This window comes from Pituophis catenifer, unplaced genomic scaffold (assembly GCF_029215685.1).
Source record: "Pituophis catenifer annectens isolate HBS135680 unplaced genomic scaffold, rPitCat1.0.hap2 SCAF_1, whole genome shotgun sequence".
In the NCBI taxonomy this organism is placed as follows: Eukaryota; Metazoa; Chordata; class Lepidosauria; order Squamata; family Colubridae; genus Pituophis; species Pituophis catenifer.
In genome coordinates this window covers 38133992-38149120 of record NW_027256881.1, presented here as the reverse complement: position 1 = coordinate 38149120, position 15129 = coordinate 38133992, and the positions used below count along the sequence as shown (strand labels likewise).

General features: G+C 39.3%; 1 protein-coding gene across 1 annotated transcript in view; it reads left to right on the top strand.

Moving 5' to 3' along the window:
- Nucleotides 1-280: 280 nt before the first annotated feature.
- MAL (mal, T cell differentiation protein) overlaps nucleotides 281-15129 on the top strand; it is a 36779-nt gene continuing 21930 nt past the window's right edge. The window contains exon 1 of the mRNA XM_070947974.1: nucleotides 281-367. Coding sequence (XP_070804075.1) covers nucleotides 281-367 — 87 coding nt within the window. The remainder of the gene's footprint in view (nucleotides 368-15129) is intronic.

The window sequence follows — 15129 nt, the reverse complement described above, 5'->3', positions numbered from 1 at the left end:
TACACATGAACATTCAAAAGTGGTTGCGGAATTATGAGACAGCAAAAAAGATGTATTCTTTGGAACAGTCTTTTTACTTTCCTAAGGTCACATAAAGAGTATGGGCAGGTACCTCTGGTTGGTTAGCCACACCTATACTAAGCTCCATCCCTGGAGGGCAGGCAACTTTAAGGTAGCTGAACAGTTAAGGTCTCACATACCCAAGAAGAAGAAAGGAAACTAGAATCTAGCTGTGTAGAGTGAGGACTTGTCTGTGTGATTTTGAAAAGGAAACAGCACAATGTCTTCAGCGACTGCCACAGCTGCTTTACCCAGTGGGGCTTCAGTCCTGGCTTCGTTTCCTGACATTCTTGTTCTTCCTGAGTTTGTGAGTATAGCTTTTTCTTCTTTTAAAAATCTAGCTTAGTTGCTAGAGAGCACAATATAAAAACTGTCTATCTTTATTCTGACAGTTAGGCTGTATCTAAAAAGCCCTGGTTAGATGCCTTCAGATTTGTTTCATAGGGATTCTGAAAGCAAAGTATCTAGATTTTCCAGTTTTGCTAATACCTTTCCTCCTGACACCAAATACATTTTTAGGGGAATAAGCTATAGTTTGCTAGAATGAATTATATTTTGAAAACAATAAAGTGAGGCTGGGTAGCAAGTTTTTTTTTTTAAGAACTAGACTTGAAGGAGGTAACCAACATGGCCCCACTCCTCCACCCCACATTGACGGGCTTCAGAGTTAAAAATCTCTATTTTTAAATCCCAAGAGCATGTTTAGTTGACTTTCAAGGTTATACTCTGCTAATTCATGCACATAGCAGGTGCACTGTGCAGGTGTGCAGCACTCAAGTAGCTAATTATTTGGTTGAACTGGTGACCTGTGTACTGAAAACCAGTCTTCAAGGTCTATTGAGTTTGCTGTTTCCTGGAGAAACAAGGCATGCAATTCTTGTATGTGGAGGTGCCTGGGTCCTTTAATAGATATTAGAATATGTAGAACATATGCTTGGAATGTGAATGACTAGAGGAGTAGCTACAGTTGCAGTGATTGTAAAAGCTAAGAGAGATTGACAGTCTTATGGCCAATGCAGCTCCCAGGTTTTTGAGTTGATCAAATTTAGCGGATAATTCTTTTTCTCATAGCTCACCACATCCATCCTGGGAAACTATCACTTTAATTCTTTCAAGGTGCTTGGAGGGGTATATAACAAGAGCTTATTTTCTGTTCACCTAGAACAACTGATAATGTAGAGGGAGCCATTGAGGTTCCATTCCTGAACTTCAAGAATGAATGCGGTTTTGAACTCGAGTTTCTAATATTCTATGTATTTACAGTAAACAAGGAGACATATTTATCCTCAAGGAGGTTTATCCTTAAGATAGGCATTCAACAGGTGGTTTCCCAGGGAAATACCTGACAATATGATAGCTTAGTGACTTTCTACCTCTATAGGAACCCTGCTAATTGGCAGCAACAGCCTTGAGTTACCTTTTAGATCTGTGTGCTAAAAGAGCCTGTAGATTCTCTTACCTATGTCTGCTATTATATTGCAGCTCTAACTTTTTTTTTTTAAGACTTAAGAGTGGAGTTATTAAAGAGCTACCCAGAAAGATAGTATTTCCTTCTTCAACTGGAGACTTGATATCCTCTCCAAATGTTAAGTGCTCAATAAATACAAGATTGTACAGATTAATCAAGTCTAGGGACTTAGCACAGTGGGGTTTGGTTGTGGATATGCTTTTTCAGTTAAAGGGATTTCAATGTTTATTACTATATGGGCGCTGCATTGAACGCTTTGCAAGCTTTAATCTCGACACATGTCCTAGCAATTATTTGAAAACATCAGGTCATTTCCTTATGAATACTGATTGGGCCTCTGTGATTGGGTTCACATAATACTCTAATCCCAGGTAATCAAAACACAATTGCTATATTCTTCTAACAAGCTCTGCCCAAACTGAGAAGCGTTTTATTCGTTAGTGTACTAGCCTAGTTTACACAGCCTAAGAAAAAGATTTCACAATACACTGAATGGCAAAGGACCCAACCCCATTTGAGGGTAATTTTGGGTGTTGAATGGATTCAGTTTTTGTCTTCTAAAATTTTAACTGTAGCCAAGTATACTGCTCAAAAAAATAAAGGGAACACAAGCAGAAGACATCCGAGATCTGAATGAATGAAATAGCCTTATTAAATACTTTGTTCTTTACATACAGTAGTTTATACACTGCTCAAACAACTAAAGGGAACATAAAACTACTGTATGTAACGAACAAAGTATTTAATAAGGCTATTTCATTCATTCAGATCTCGGATGTCTTCTGCTTGTGTTCCCTTTATTTTTTTGAGCAGTGTATATTGTCAGCAGGAGGGGGGGAATTTCCACTCCAGTCCTACAGTTTCCCTAAAAGATTTTCAAAATTCTCTCTTCACACCTGGAGGGGCCATTAGTTGCTGATTGCTCAAGGAGAAGAAAAATATGGACTTCTGTATCCAATAATTCAAAAATGCCAATGGCATGATTATTCTCATGTACAATTTGACCTTCAAATCATCTTTTTCTAAACCTCCCATTCATAACAGAAGATAATCTTTCCTAGAAGATAAGGTTTAACTACAAAGCATAAATATTTTAGTAATCAAACTAAAAATAACATTACAAATACAATAAGAGAGACTGAATAGCTCACCTATGCCTAGGTGAAAAGAAAACTTTGATCTGTAAACAAAATACCATTTTTCCAGGGTGTTCACAAAAAATATATGCTAATTGAAAGATGTATTTTGAAAACTATTTCCTTAACTGTCTTATACTGAGTAAAAAGCATCTTGAGAAGTATCTCCAGTTCCAATCATGGAATTATTGTGTCACATCTCAGCTTTGACCTGCAAGCCGCATTAAATCAGCTGTTTTTACCAGTTCCTTCTGTTTTAGGAGACTCCAACTATTGATGTAGACCTGCTTAGTTACTTCTGAACAGGACAGACTATGGGGAAATTCCAAAACCTTTGCTCCATTAGTTCTGGTGTTTCTAGGGATTGTGGCAGGTCACACTATATTAGTCAATTAAGAGTCTAATCTCTGGGTGGAGCCATACCTTTAACATTTGAATTCATACCATTCATATTTGGACTGGGTGACATCTTTTCCAATTGGACTATTTAAAATGGTGAATTCCACCTGCATTATGTTATTTTTTTTATTTATTTTTTTTTTTTTCAATTTATATACCGCTCTTCTCCCTAAGGACTCAGGGTGGTGCACAGCCAGAATTAAGAACATGAAATACAAATATTAAGAACAATTAAAATATATATAAATTTGGCCCAAAAATTTAAAAATCACAAACCAATTAAAACATTTAAAAAATTTAAAAATTTCTTCTTAAGCCAGCCCGGCTTGCTAGAAAAAGTGGGTTTTAAGGGCACGGCGGAAGGCCCTGAGGTCTTGGATTCTTCTTATCTCTGGGGGCAACTGATTCCAGAGGGTAGGTGCCCCCACAGAGAAGGCTCTCCCCCTGGGGGTCACCAGCCTACATTGTTTGGCTGATGGCACCCTGAGGAGGCCCTCTCTGTGGGAGCGCACGGGTCGATGGGAGGTCGTCGGTAGCAGCAGGCGGTCTCGAAGATAGCTAGGCCCTATGCCATGGAGCGCTTTAAAGGTGATAACCAACACCTTGAAGCGCACCCTGAAGACCACCGGGAGCCAGTGCAGCTCGCGCAGGAGCGGTGTTACATGGGAGCGCCATGCTGCTCCTGTCACTACCCGCGCTGCTGCGTTCTGGACCAGCTGGAGCCTCCGGATGCCCTTCAAGGGGAGCCCCATGTAGAGAGCGTTGCAGTAGTCAAGGCGAGAGGTGACTACTGCATTTATAAATATTTATATATATATGTATTTATAAAAAATATGAAATGTACAGCATGCCATAACTATAATCCCCAGCTATATTGTAAGGTGAAAGGGTGAGATTTGTACTTAGTCTAGGAAAGCCATTATGTTGCGAAAGAAAAAATAAAAATATAGCAGAGAAAAAAATATCGAAGAAGATATTTGCATCTATAAACAAATCCTCATTCAGTCCTAAACAAAAAGTCCACTAAGAGCTACCAGAGATTTATGTTTTTTCTATTGGTCTTTTTCTTCTATTTTTTTCCTCTCTCTTTTTTTCCCTGCACTTTTTGAATTTTTGAATATTTTTTCTTTTAGTTTAATTTATATTAAATTTTACTATGTCTATTAAAACTTCGATACAAATTATAAGGAAAAGTATTATGCTGCAATCTTGGCTTTAAATCTAAAGAATTACATGATGAATAATGATGATTTGGCCTTAATGGTTACCATTTTAGCTTCACACTGGTTGGGTTATGTGATTAATACAGCAGTGATGCTATTTTAGATTCTAAATCTAATGAGTTTTTAAAATATATAATTTGAATTGCTTCAAATTCTTCAAAGTGGGTTAAACCAAAACAGCTGCCTTTCTGCTTATCTGCTGAATGAAGTCCCAGATTTCTATCCCCAACTTTTTTAAATTAATGCATCTAAATGTTATTGATATCTCATTATCCACTGAAATTCTTTCTGATTTCTAAGAACTTGATCATGATCGTCTGCAGGTTTCAGGAACAGAACAGAATGTTGTGTTGTAAGCGAGAATTAGTTATCCCAACTTGTTAAGCAATAAACTTTTCCCCTAAAGCTACATCCATCACTGAACCAAACCCAATATCCCTTAGTTATGAAAATGGTGTCCCTAGGCCAAATTGGAGGGCCAAAATTAGAAAAAAAAATATTTAAGGAGAAATCTGCTATCCCCAGTATTAAGAAGAGAAGACTGATGGGGGAAATGGCAACACATCTTTCCAGAGAGGTGGTATGCAGAAGGTGTCCGAGACATGTTTTCTTTTGGCCCGATGACAGTATGTGAAACAATGAAAAACAAAGAGTGAATTTGGTTGACATGTTACAATCCTTCCTTAAGGACTACTTTATGTGATATCTCTGGTAAAGAATAGTTATTTCTCTACCCTTATGGTGTCCAGAGAGAGCTGGCCAGTGGCTTTGTTTAAGGTGACCCAGTCCCTTCTGGGCAAGGAGGAGCCACAGGAACTCTTGTAGGGCCCCTGAGAAGATTGTTCTAGACATCTACTGGATAAAGTTATTCAGAGTTGGAATCCAGTTGTACAGGTTCTCTGGAATTGCCTGAGGGACGGACTTGCCTGGTTAACTGGAAAGAGTGCTAAAAGTTCTGTTGGTTCTAATGAACTGGATAGGGTCCTTGGAGTGGTGAATTCAGCCACCTGTATTTTAGATCTCTGTCCTACCTGGTTGATTAAGGTCTCTTGGGGGCTGGAAGTGGCTGGGCTTGCGCAGAGGTGAATACTTCTCCTCTGGGAGGTGGGTGGCTGTGTGTCTCTTGAAGGAGGAAGTTGTTTCCCCCTCCTTAACAGTATACTGGACCCAATGCATTTGGACAATTTTTACTGAAGGTGGTTGAATTATAACTCCAGAAGGCAGTGAAAGAAACAAATTATCTGGAATCTTTTCAGTTAGGATTCAGGACTGAATAGTGCGTTGAGACAACATTGATAGTACTTGGTAGTGACATCTGTTGGATTTAAAATGGGGATAGTGCATCCATCCTGGTCCTTCTTGATCTCACTGTGACCTTTGATATCATTGATTATGAATCAGTCTGCAACAGTTTAGTGGGTTGGGCATGGAAGGCACTGTGTTACAGTGGTTCTCCTCCTTTCTCCAGAACTGATTCCAATCAGTGTTATGTAGAGGGAGGCAAGTTGAGCCTAAGGTCTCTACTCTTTTCCCTTGTTCTATTTAATGTCTATAAGAAGCCACCGGGCAAGGTAATCATCAACCATGGGGTGCAAGGTTGGGATGCACTATCATCAGTATGCTGATGATATCCAGTTGTACTTCTCCACTCTGGGCCAACCAGGAAATGGGCAAAGACCTTTACCATTGCTTGGATGTTGGCTCAACCCTGGCAAGATTGAATGGGTGTGGGTTTTAGGGCACCCCAATTCTTGGGACTTTATATCTTAATTCTGAATGATGGTGCATTTTCCCAATTAAAGTTGGTGCCCAGTTTAGAGGTCTTCCTCATCTTCTGAGCAAAGATCAAATGACAGCCATGGCCAAGGGGGCTTTTGCACATCTTACACATGCTAGTTCCATCCATACTTGGATCTGGAGTCCTTGCTCATGGTGAGTCTCGCCTTAATCACCTCCTATTTGGAATACTGTAATATGCTCTGTAGTACATCAAACTACCATTGAAGGACACTTGGAAGCTGCAATTGGTCCAGAATGTAGTTTTATGAGTAGTTTTTGGCTTCTCTTTTATTCCACTGTATCATCACTGCTCCATGAGTTGTACTAGTTCTGAGTAGGCTTCTGGGTTCAATTCAATTCAAGGTGATGGTTATCATTTGTAAAGCCTTACATAGCATAGGGCCTGCAGAGTACCTGCAGAACCATCTTTCTCCCATTGTTTCTGCTTTCCCCAGCAGATCTAGCAGAGAAGGCATGCTCAGGATCCCTTCCATCACTGAGCCATGGTGGCACAGTGGTTAGAATGCAATATTGCAAACTAAGTCACTGCTCACTCCAGGAGTTTGATTATGAGTGGCTCGAGGTGGACTCAGCCTTCCATCCTTCTGTGGTTGGTAAGGACCCAGATTGTTGGGGGAAATATGCTGACTCTGTAAACCCGATTAGAGGGGGCTGTAAAGCACCATGAAGTGGAATAAAAGTCTAAGTGCTATTGCTATTGCTATCAGATTTAATGCCGTCTTGTGGAATGGCCAAGTTTTTTCTTTTTAGTAGCAGTGCCTGCCTAATGGAACAGAATCCCCTGGAGATTTAGACGGAGAGGACTCATGGGCAATCTCCCAATCTCCCCTTCTCTGAAAAAATCCAAAGGACTTGTCTATTACCTTCCTTCATTCTTCACAGTGGTTGTTGTCTCCGCTTGTTCATTGAGATGTCTTCAGTCAGCCATGACTCACGCTGGAAACCCCCAAGTTTTGTCATGAGGTTATTTAGGTAATAGTAGAGGAGAAACAGGTGGACATATAACCTTTTCAGTGGGAAATGAGTTGGAATACTTGCTTTCGGGTATTTTATTTCATAAAGGGTTCTGCAATGGTTAATAATTACTAAGTTGCCATTTTCAAACACTGAGAGAATTGGATAGATCACACTTAGAAAATATGGTCTTTTTTATTTAGTTCAAACTTTCCAGTTAGTTTTTTCTATGTGGATAGCTATGTGGATGGAAAGAGTAGGGTGAGAAGAAATGTCAGTAAAAGCACTTGGTACACTCCACTGGAATCTGGACTTGTGAGGTGTGACTGATAAGTACCAGTGATTCTCAGGCTAGATTTGACAGTTCTGTGAATCCTCAACACTGCTCAGCTTCAGTATTATCCAATGCTACACAAAGAGTGAAAGACTGAGAAGAAAATGCTAAAGATTTGAAATACCAGTGGTATAAAGAGGCACTTGTGTACTGAAAGCACACAGTCAAGTTTCATTTGATGTTATTCTTGTATGATTATTGTAATGTTACATGACTTGAATGTCTTTAGATTTATAGTTACTCTTCTGTTGCACACTGTTTAGAATCACACTGTTTGAGTTTGATGGCCCTATGAATTCCATAATCCCTATAGAATTCAATAAATAAATAAATAAATAAATAAATAAATAAATAAATAAATAAATAAATAATCAACCAATATAGCTGTGCCATGCCTATAAGATTTCTACCAATTCCTAACTTAGAAGTCAAGTTAATCCTGTACAATGTAAATATTTTGATGGGCTCTAAAGTTATTGGGAGCCTGAAATTTAGTTATGCTTATACTAATCCAGTTCTTGGTCAAGAAGAATACTAAGGGGTTTGTTGGGGAGGTAAAATATAGCTTGTACTGCACGCCTGGGTTTTTTTGGGAGGGGGGGAAAATTCAAGTTGCTCAAATAGCAACATGTTTTATACTTCTGCTGAAATAGTTTTTTGTATTGCTATACAACAGGAATAGCAGCATCTCTTGTTCTTTGACTCTTGAAAGGAACAGATTGCACATTCCATGCAATAGATAGGATTGCATTTTTAAATCATCATTTTTAAAATTATTGTTACATGTAAGAAACATTTCATGCAACAGATGTGTGATTACATTTTTTAAAAACAAATACAATGATGTGTGAGAAATCCAAATATGAAAATAAAATTCATGGTATGTTTATGGAGGGAAAAACAAACCAACAGTGATCTGTTCCCAGTAATCTGGGAATCCTGTAAATCTGTTTTAATAGCTTTTTAAAAGCAAATGGAAGACTTTGTATTTGCCTATAAAATATTGTGGATATGTAAGCAAATAAGAGACTTCTGAATAGACTGATTGACACTACGAATACTGAAGCAGCAAAGTTATATCCATTTTCACACAATAATACCTATTGAAAGACTAAAATATGTGAATAACAATCTACAATAGATCAGTCACAGCTCCATGTTATCATTCCTAACCTGGTTCCTTCCAGATGTGTTGAGATTAGAATTAATAGGATTTTATTAAATATATGAGGGGGGAGGTTTGGGATTTGTGGTCCCAAGATGTGGAAAATGATATGATGGGGAAAGTTGATATATAAAATGGAGCTGATCGTCTTTTGACTCACATCTAATGAATGTAGCAAGATTACTCCCCTTTCCAAACTCAAATTTTTTTGACAAGCAAGAAATTTCTCCAACTTGAATCCAGATTAAGTCCTTCTTCAATAATAGCCTTTGGATAACACAGCAGACTAAGTTGAATGATGACATATTATCTGCTATTTTATTTTCCCATAATACTCTTGATCTGTCTGCAACTTTCTTGACTCTCTAAGGCAGCCTTTATACCCTCTAATTTTCAGGTCTCAGGAAATCCATTCCACAAAAACAAACAAACAAACAAACATGAAAACAACACAATTCAATTTACTTCTAACCTACACTGTCCCAAAGGTGCTTTTCAAAAGGCAGCTGGCCTTCCTTGGTTTTTTTCCCTTGAAGACATTTTACTTCTCATCCATAAATGAGAAGCAAAATATCTTCAAGGGAAAAAAAAAACCCAAGAAAATTGGGACCACCATGAGCTGGATGACTGAGAATCACCATAGACCTTTGACATACACAATTCTCTTTTTCCAACATTTACAATAGTAGTAATGTGGCTAAATTGGAGGCCATGTAACAGTGTGTAAAAATTCTGACTATGGTGAGCATTAGCATAATGTACAAAATTCAAAAATTATGTATATTTTTAAATCACAGCCTCTTGTGGTACCCCTAGGGACTTTGCTATTTTAAATGGGAATTATCCTCCATATTCTAAGGACTGGCTTACTTAGCTGTACCTTGTGAGGGTTCGGCAGAGGTGTTATTTGAATCAGGAATTTCCTGATTTGTACTTAAATTTCTGAGCTTTATGATACAAACTAAGCTCTTCCATAAGACAGCATAATAGTCTCATCTGATTTAAAGAAATAGACAAAAATACTATGCTGCCTTAAAGAAGCCATAGCTGCACTTCCAACCTTTATTCTGCCTGGACAGAAATTCTGTCGACATCAGAAGTTTGTGTGTTGAGGGAAGAGTGAGAGTGGGGAATTCCTCCTTTCTGCAACACCACAAAGATTGAAGAATTGACAGCAGAAAACCTGCATTCCCCTTCTGCGCTTTATTTATTTATTTTCTTCAAGCATGTATTAGATAACAGATATAAGTATAAACATGATTATGAATACATGAAATGGATACAAATAAAAGGGAACATTAAGACAGGGACGTAGGCACGCTGGTGCACTTATGCATGCCCCTTAAAAACCTCTTAGGATTGGGGTGAGACAGTGGTGAAATGTAAAGTTTGTTACTACCGGTTCTGTGGGCATGGCTTCGGACGAAGAGGTTGTAAAAAAAATGCTTTTAAAAGGCTCTGACGATCCCAGCTGAGTTGCCTGATCGTCAGAGGCTTTTTTTCCTTTTAAAAGCATTTTTTCTACAACCTCTTTGGCTGAAGAGGTTGCAGAAAAAAATGCTTTTAAAAGCCTCTGAAGATCAGGCAACTCAGCTGGGATCGTCAGAGGCTTTGAAAAGCATTTTTTTCTACAACCTCCTTGGCCGAAGAGGTTGCAGAAAAAATGCTTTTAAAAGCCTCTAACGATCCCAGCTGAGCCGTGCGATCATCAGAGGCTTTTTTTTTTTAATTTTTAAAAGCATTTTTCGGCAAAAGAGATTGTAGAAAAAATGCTTTTAAAAATTTAAAAAAAAAAAGCCTCTGATGATTGCGTGGCTCAACTGGGCATGTGGGGGAGGTAGGGATTTTTGCTACTGGTTCTCCGAACCACCTGCCGCCATTGCTACCAGATTGGGTGATCCGGTCCGAACCAGGAGCATTTCACCCCTGAGGTGAGGTCAGCAGTAGACAGTCTAAGGATAAAGTTTTGGGGGTTTGGGGAAGAAACCATAGAGTCAGGTAGTGCATTCCAGGCATTGACAACTCTGTTACTGAAGTCGTATTTTCTGCAATCAAGTTTGGAGCGGTTTACTATAGGTTACTATAGTATCTATTGTGTGCTCATGTATTGTGGTTGAAGCTGAAGTATTTATTGACAGGTAGACATTGTAGCAGATAAGTTTATGTACTACGCTTAGGTCGGACCGAAGACGGCGAAGTTCTAAGTTGTCTAAACCCAAAATTTCAAGTCTGGTGGCATAAGGTATTATATTGAAGGAAGAAGAGAGTCTTTGTGATGTTGGGAGAACTGGCAATCAAAACATCCAGTTCCTTTCCTTCTCTCCCCATATTTCCCGCCTTGCCTAGATTGGCAAGAGAGGTAACAGAGATCTTTGGTACAGTGAGAGACTCCTGCTAACAAATGCGCAGCTCTGAAAACAAATGGCCAGTTGCCAGAGCAGGGAATGTGCCTGCGGTAGCTTCAGGTGGCCAGTAAGACAGGCCAGTTTATTTTGAGACAGTTCATTGAAGCCTAGCCATTTGGAATGGCTAGTGCTGGTAGAAATTGAAAAACATGATTTTTGTAACAAAGCAAGAAATTATGGATGGAAATTGCCTTTAGGGTGGGTCACCTAGGAGGGAAATAGCATATATGCCCTCAACAGAAGGTTAGTGATATTTTTTGGTGAAGGCAAGCAGAGTGTGTGGAAGAACTTTTATCATTCTTGGAGACAAATGTATGTTGGACTTTAAAACTCATCTGATTATAACACAGGTTTTTACAGGCCAACTTTAACCTATTTTATCAGAAGTTTCCACCCTTTGTGCATTTCTGTCTGTCTCTCAAGAAAAGAGTTATTTTTTTATTATTTAAATGACTCAAACAACAGAAAAGATCAAACAACAGAAAAGTTAACAGTGTATATAAGGACCGGGTTGCAGAATTGTATTCCATTGGAGTTTCTGCATTTGCAGCAGAAGATAAGTGTTTGAGAATGGAAGGACGGGAACAGTTAAAAGATGGAACATGATGTACTGTTATAGGACTCAAAGGGAGATTACAAACTAGAAGTATTTTGTCTCTGCTACTGACATCCTGACTCCAGAAGGAGAAGTACCATCTCTCTCAATATCAGGTACTAAGGGACAAAGTGGGACAGTGCTCTGGCCTTGGTTTGATACCAGAAGACTTCCCTGCTTGGCCACCATGAAGAAATTTTCTGAACTGACTGCTTATAGTTTATTACTCTAATGGGAATCATTATGGGATACTTTCTTAACGGGAGTGATTTCACTTTGAAATGAGCAATGAGTATGTTGCCTGAGTGTAGTTTAGAAGCTGCTGTTCATAAAAGCAATGTACTCTAACATTACTTTCCGCCAACAGTTGATGTGTTTGGGCAAATATACCTATCCCAAAAGCTTAAGGGTAGCAGGAAAGAGGTGCCACAGTGTGTACCTGTTGCAAAAGCCCAAGATCTCAGCACACCCAGTTTTATTTTCACCATTAAACAAACTGATAATAAACTGCAGACATGGGGAAATAGCAAATAGTAAGGCTTATGGAGGTGGTGCCCACTCAGTGAAAGATTAGAGAATGGGTACATAGTTCGGTTGTTTAGAATTGGCTTCCCACCCACCTGATACAATAGCAGAAAACCTGATAGTGAGCAAAGATAAAGAACAAGGTGGTGCAAGACCAGTGATTGGGGGGGGGGGGTGGACAGATTTATGGCTCCAGTGCTGGAAAGAAGGGGAAGAATTAATGGCCCATTTCATTTTTGTGTGGAGCAGCTGCTAGAAACCTGTTAAACCAGGTAGTCTGCAATATACTGATGCAGGCTGTCTTAAAAAAAAAAAAAAAGGCCAAACTTTATTGAGAGCATTTGTAGAATAGCTAAGAAGAATGTAGAGCAGGGGTGCCAAACTCACGTTATCACAGCAGTGTCATGTGATGTATCGGGACTTTTTCCTCCTTTGCTAAACTGGGCGTGGGCGTGGCCAGCACATGATGCATCCAACCTGCAGGCTGGGAGTTTGACAGCCCTGATGTAGAGGCATGCTTCTATGCCAGTGTTTCTCAACCTTGGTAGGTTGAAGATGGGTGGACTTCAACTCCCAGAATCCCCCAGCCAGCAGCGCTGGCTGGGGGATTCTGGGAGTTGAAGTCCACCCATCTTCAACCTACCAAGGTTGAGAAACACTGTTCTATGCCATGAATCTGCAAAGTCTAGTCTGCTAATCTGCAAAGCTCTCTCTCCTCCTCCCCCCTCCTCCTCCTCTTCCACCTGTGCCTGCCCTTCCTTTTAAAATTCAAATGGGCCCTTGAGAAATATTGATTGCCATCATCTTTGAATTTGGGATATTCAATATCCTTCATAATATTCCTAAGGCGGAATATGGCATTAGGGTAAAGCAAGTTGTGTCTTTTCAAACCTGCTGCCCTCTGGATGTGTTGAGACAATGGCTCCCTGAATTCCCATCTAGAATATCCAATGACTCACGCTGGTGGGGAATTATAGAATTATAATTTCAAGGCATCTGAAATGCACCTGGTAAGGGAAGAAAGGGTTGCAATATAATATACCTGGAAGATACCATTGCGGATTTGAAGGATGCTGTATGCATGAGTTGAAATCCCTCTTCTTCAGAAAACCTGTTCTAAAAGAGATTCTTGTTTTCCAGATGACTTGGAATATCTCAAGAATCCTGTATTCTTTCACTTATATGGGCAAAGATACATAGGCCAGGGTTGATCTTAATCATCTTGCTATTTTTCTGAATTTGCCACCACTAAATGATTTCATGGTTCTCCATGGCCAAGATGTAGATTGATTGAACTTTGTTCAGGCAAGAAAACTATGTGGATAGCCTTGGTACTGTTTTACACTATAGGATAAAAGTAAGAGTGACAGCTGAAGTAGTCAAGTTTGTTAATGCTAATAAATTCTTTAGAAGGTTAAAAGGGGACAGTGAGGGGTTCCAAGAGCATCTCTCCAGAATGGAAGGGTAGTAATAAAATGGCCAACAGAGTTCAGTACAGGTAGTCTGTCAACTAGTGAAGCCTTCCCGACCTGCTCTTGAGTTGCCATAGGCAGTGGAATGGGGAACTGAGCCTCGCAGCTGTATCGAGGAGTTTGCACCTCAATCAAAACAAAGCACATTCCAGTTGGCAAATGTCAAGGCCATCACCATGGAGATCCACAGTGGCTGGAGGGAGTGACTTCTACAAGCCGCAAAATTGTTTCATTGGGGAATGTGACTGATGACACACCTTGGGGGGAGGGGGAAACAGGGTAAGAGCCAAGGCACAAATTAAGTGAGGTCAGAGTTGGCTTCACTTGGGTACGTGCCGACATGACACTCCTAATAAATAACTGGATTTCTTTTGAACCTCGGCTTGAGATTCATGTTTTAATTAGGGTATTGGTCGGAACCCTAACAAAGTCCTTGATTTACGAGGCCTTAATTGAGCCCAAAATTTCTGTTGCTAAGTGAGACATTTGTTGAGTGAGTTTTACCCCATTTTATGATCTTTTTTGCCACAGTTGTTAAATGAATCACCCGCAGTTAATAATATGTTAGTTAAGTGAATCTGGCTTCCCCATTGACTTTGCTTGTCAGAAGGTCCCAAAAGGTGATCACGTGAGTATGAGTATGAGTAAGTATGAGTCAGTTGTCAAGCGTATGAATTTTGATCACATGACCACGAGGATGCTGCAATGATTGTAAGTGTGAAAAATGGTCACTTTTTTCAATGATGTAACTTTGAACGGTCACTAAATGAACTGTTGTAAGTTGAGGACTACCGGCATAAGAAATGTAAAGTGAGCACATTGGGGATAGGAAATTATACACACATGAAAGCTTCTGAGCTGGAGATGACTGGACAGGATGGGACCTTGAAGTAATGGTTACAAATAGCTCAAAGAAGTAAAGAATTTTACAAAACAGCATAAAATGGGATATTTATGTGCACTCTAAAGTGACAAGGCAACTAAGTGTTTGGATATAGTTTCTAATCCTTCCAAAAGCGTGTCCAAATTGTAATTTTCAATGTGAAATAAGAATAAGTTATAAAATATGTGATGATCTCATTGCATTTAAGTAATATTAGGTAATCATATTTAACTTTACATCAAATCAATGTTAGATTTTGTCTAAATCCCATTAACTTTTTATGCTGTTTATAGCAACTTTTTGGAATATAGCATTCAGCTTATTAACCGAAGGCTAACCTGTGGACTCCAAATGGTGTCCTTTTAGCAAATGAATAGTTAAAACAATAGAATCTGCTACTGCAAGGTGTGATAGTGTTGCTCAGCTTTTGCACACTAGTTCCCAGCCTACAGAAGCCTCAAAGATATCTGGCTAACCATAGTAAGAAACAGGATAGTGATTGAATTTGATGCACCAGCTGAGCTTCTTAAGACTCTCAAGACTTCTTTAATGGCCTTTCCCCACTTACAACTAATTAAAGCATAAGCATGCCCTATAAACATATGTTGCTGACTGTGACTGCAGTCTTGCCTTCATTTCATCCCCAGCGCATGTCAATGAAACAGTTACAACACTGTTCTGAGTTACGTTGTTAATAAAACAAATTAACA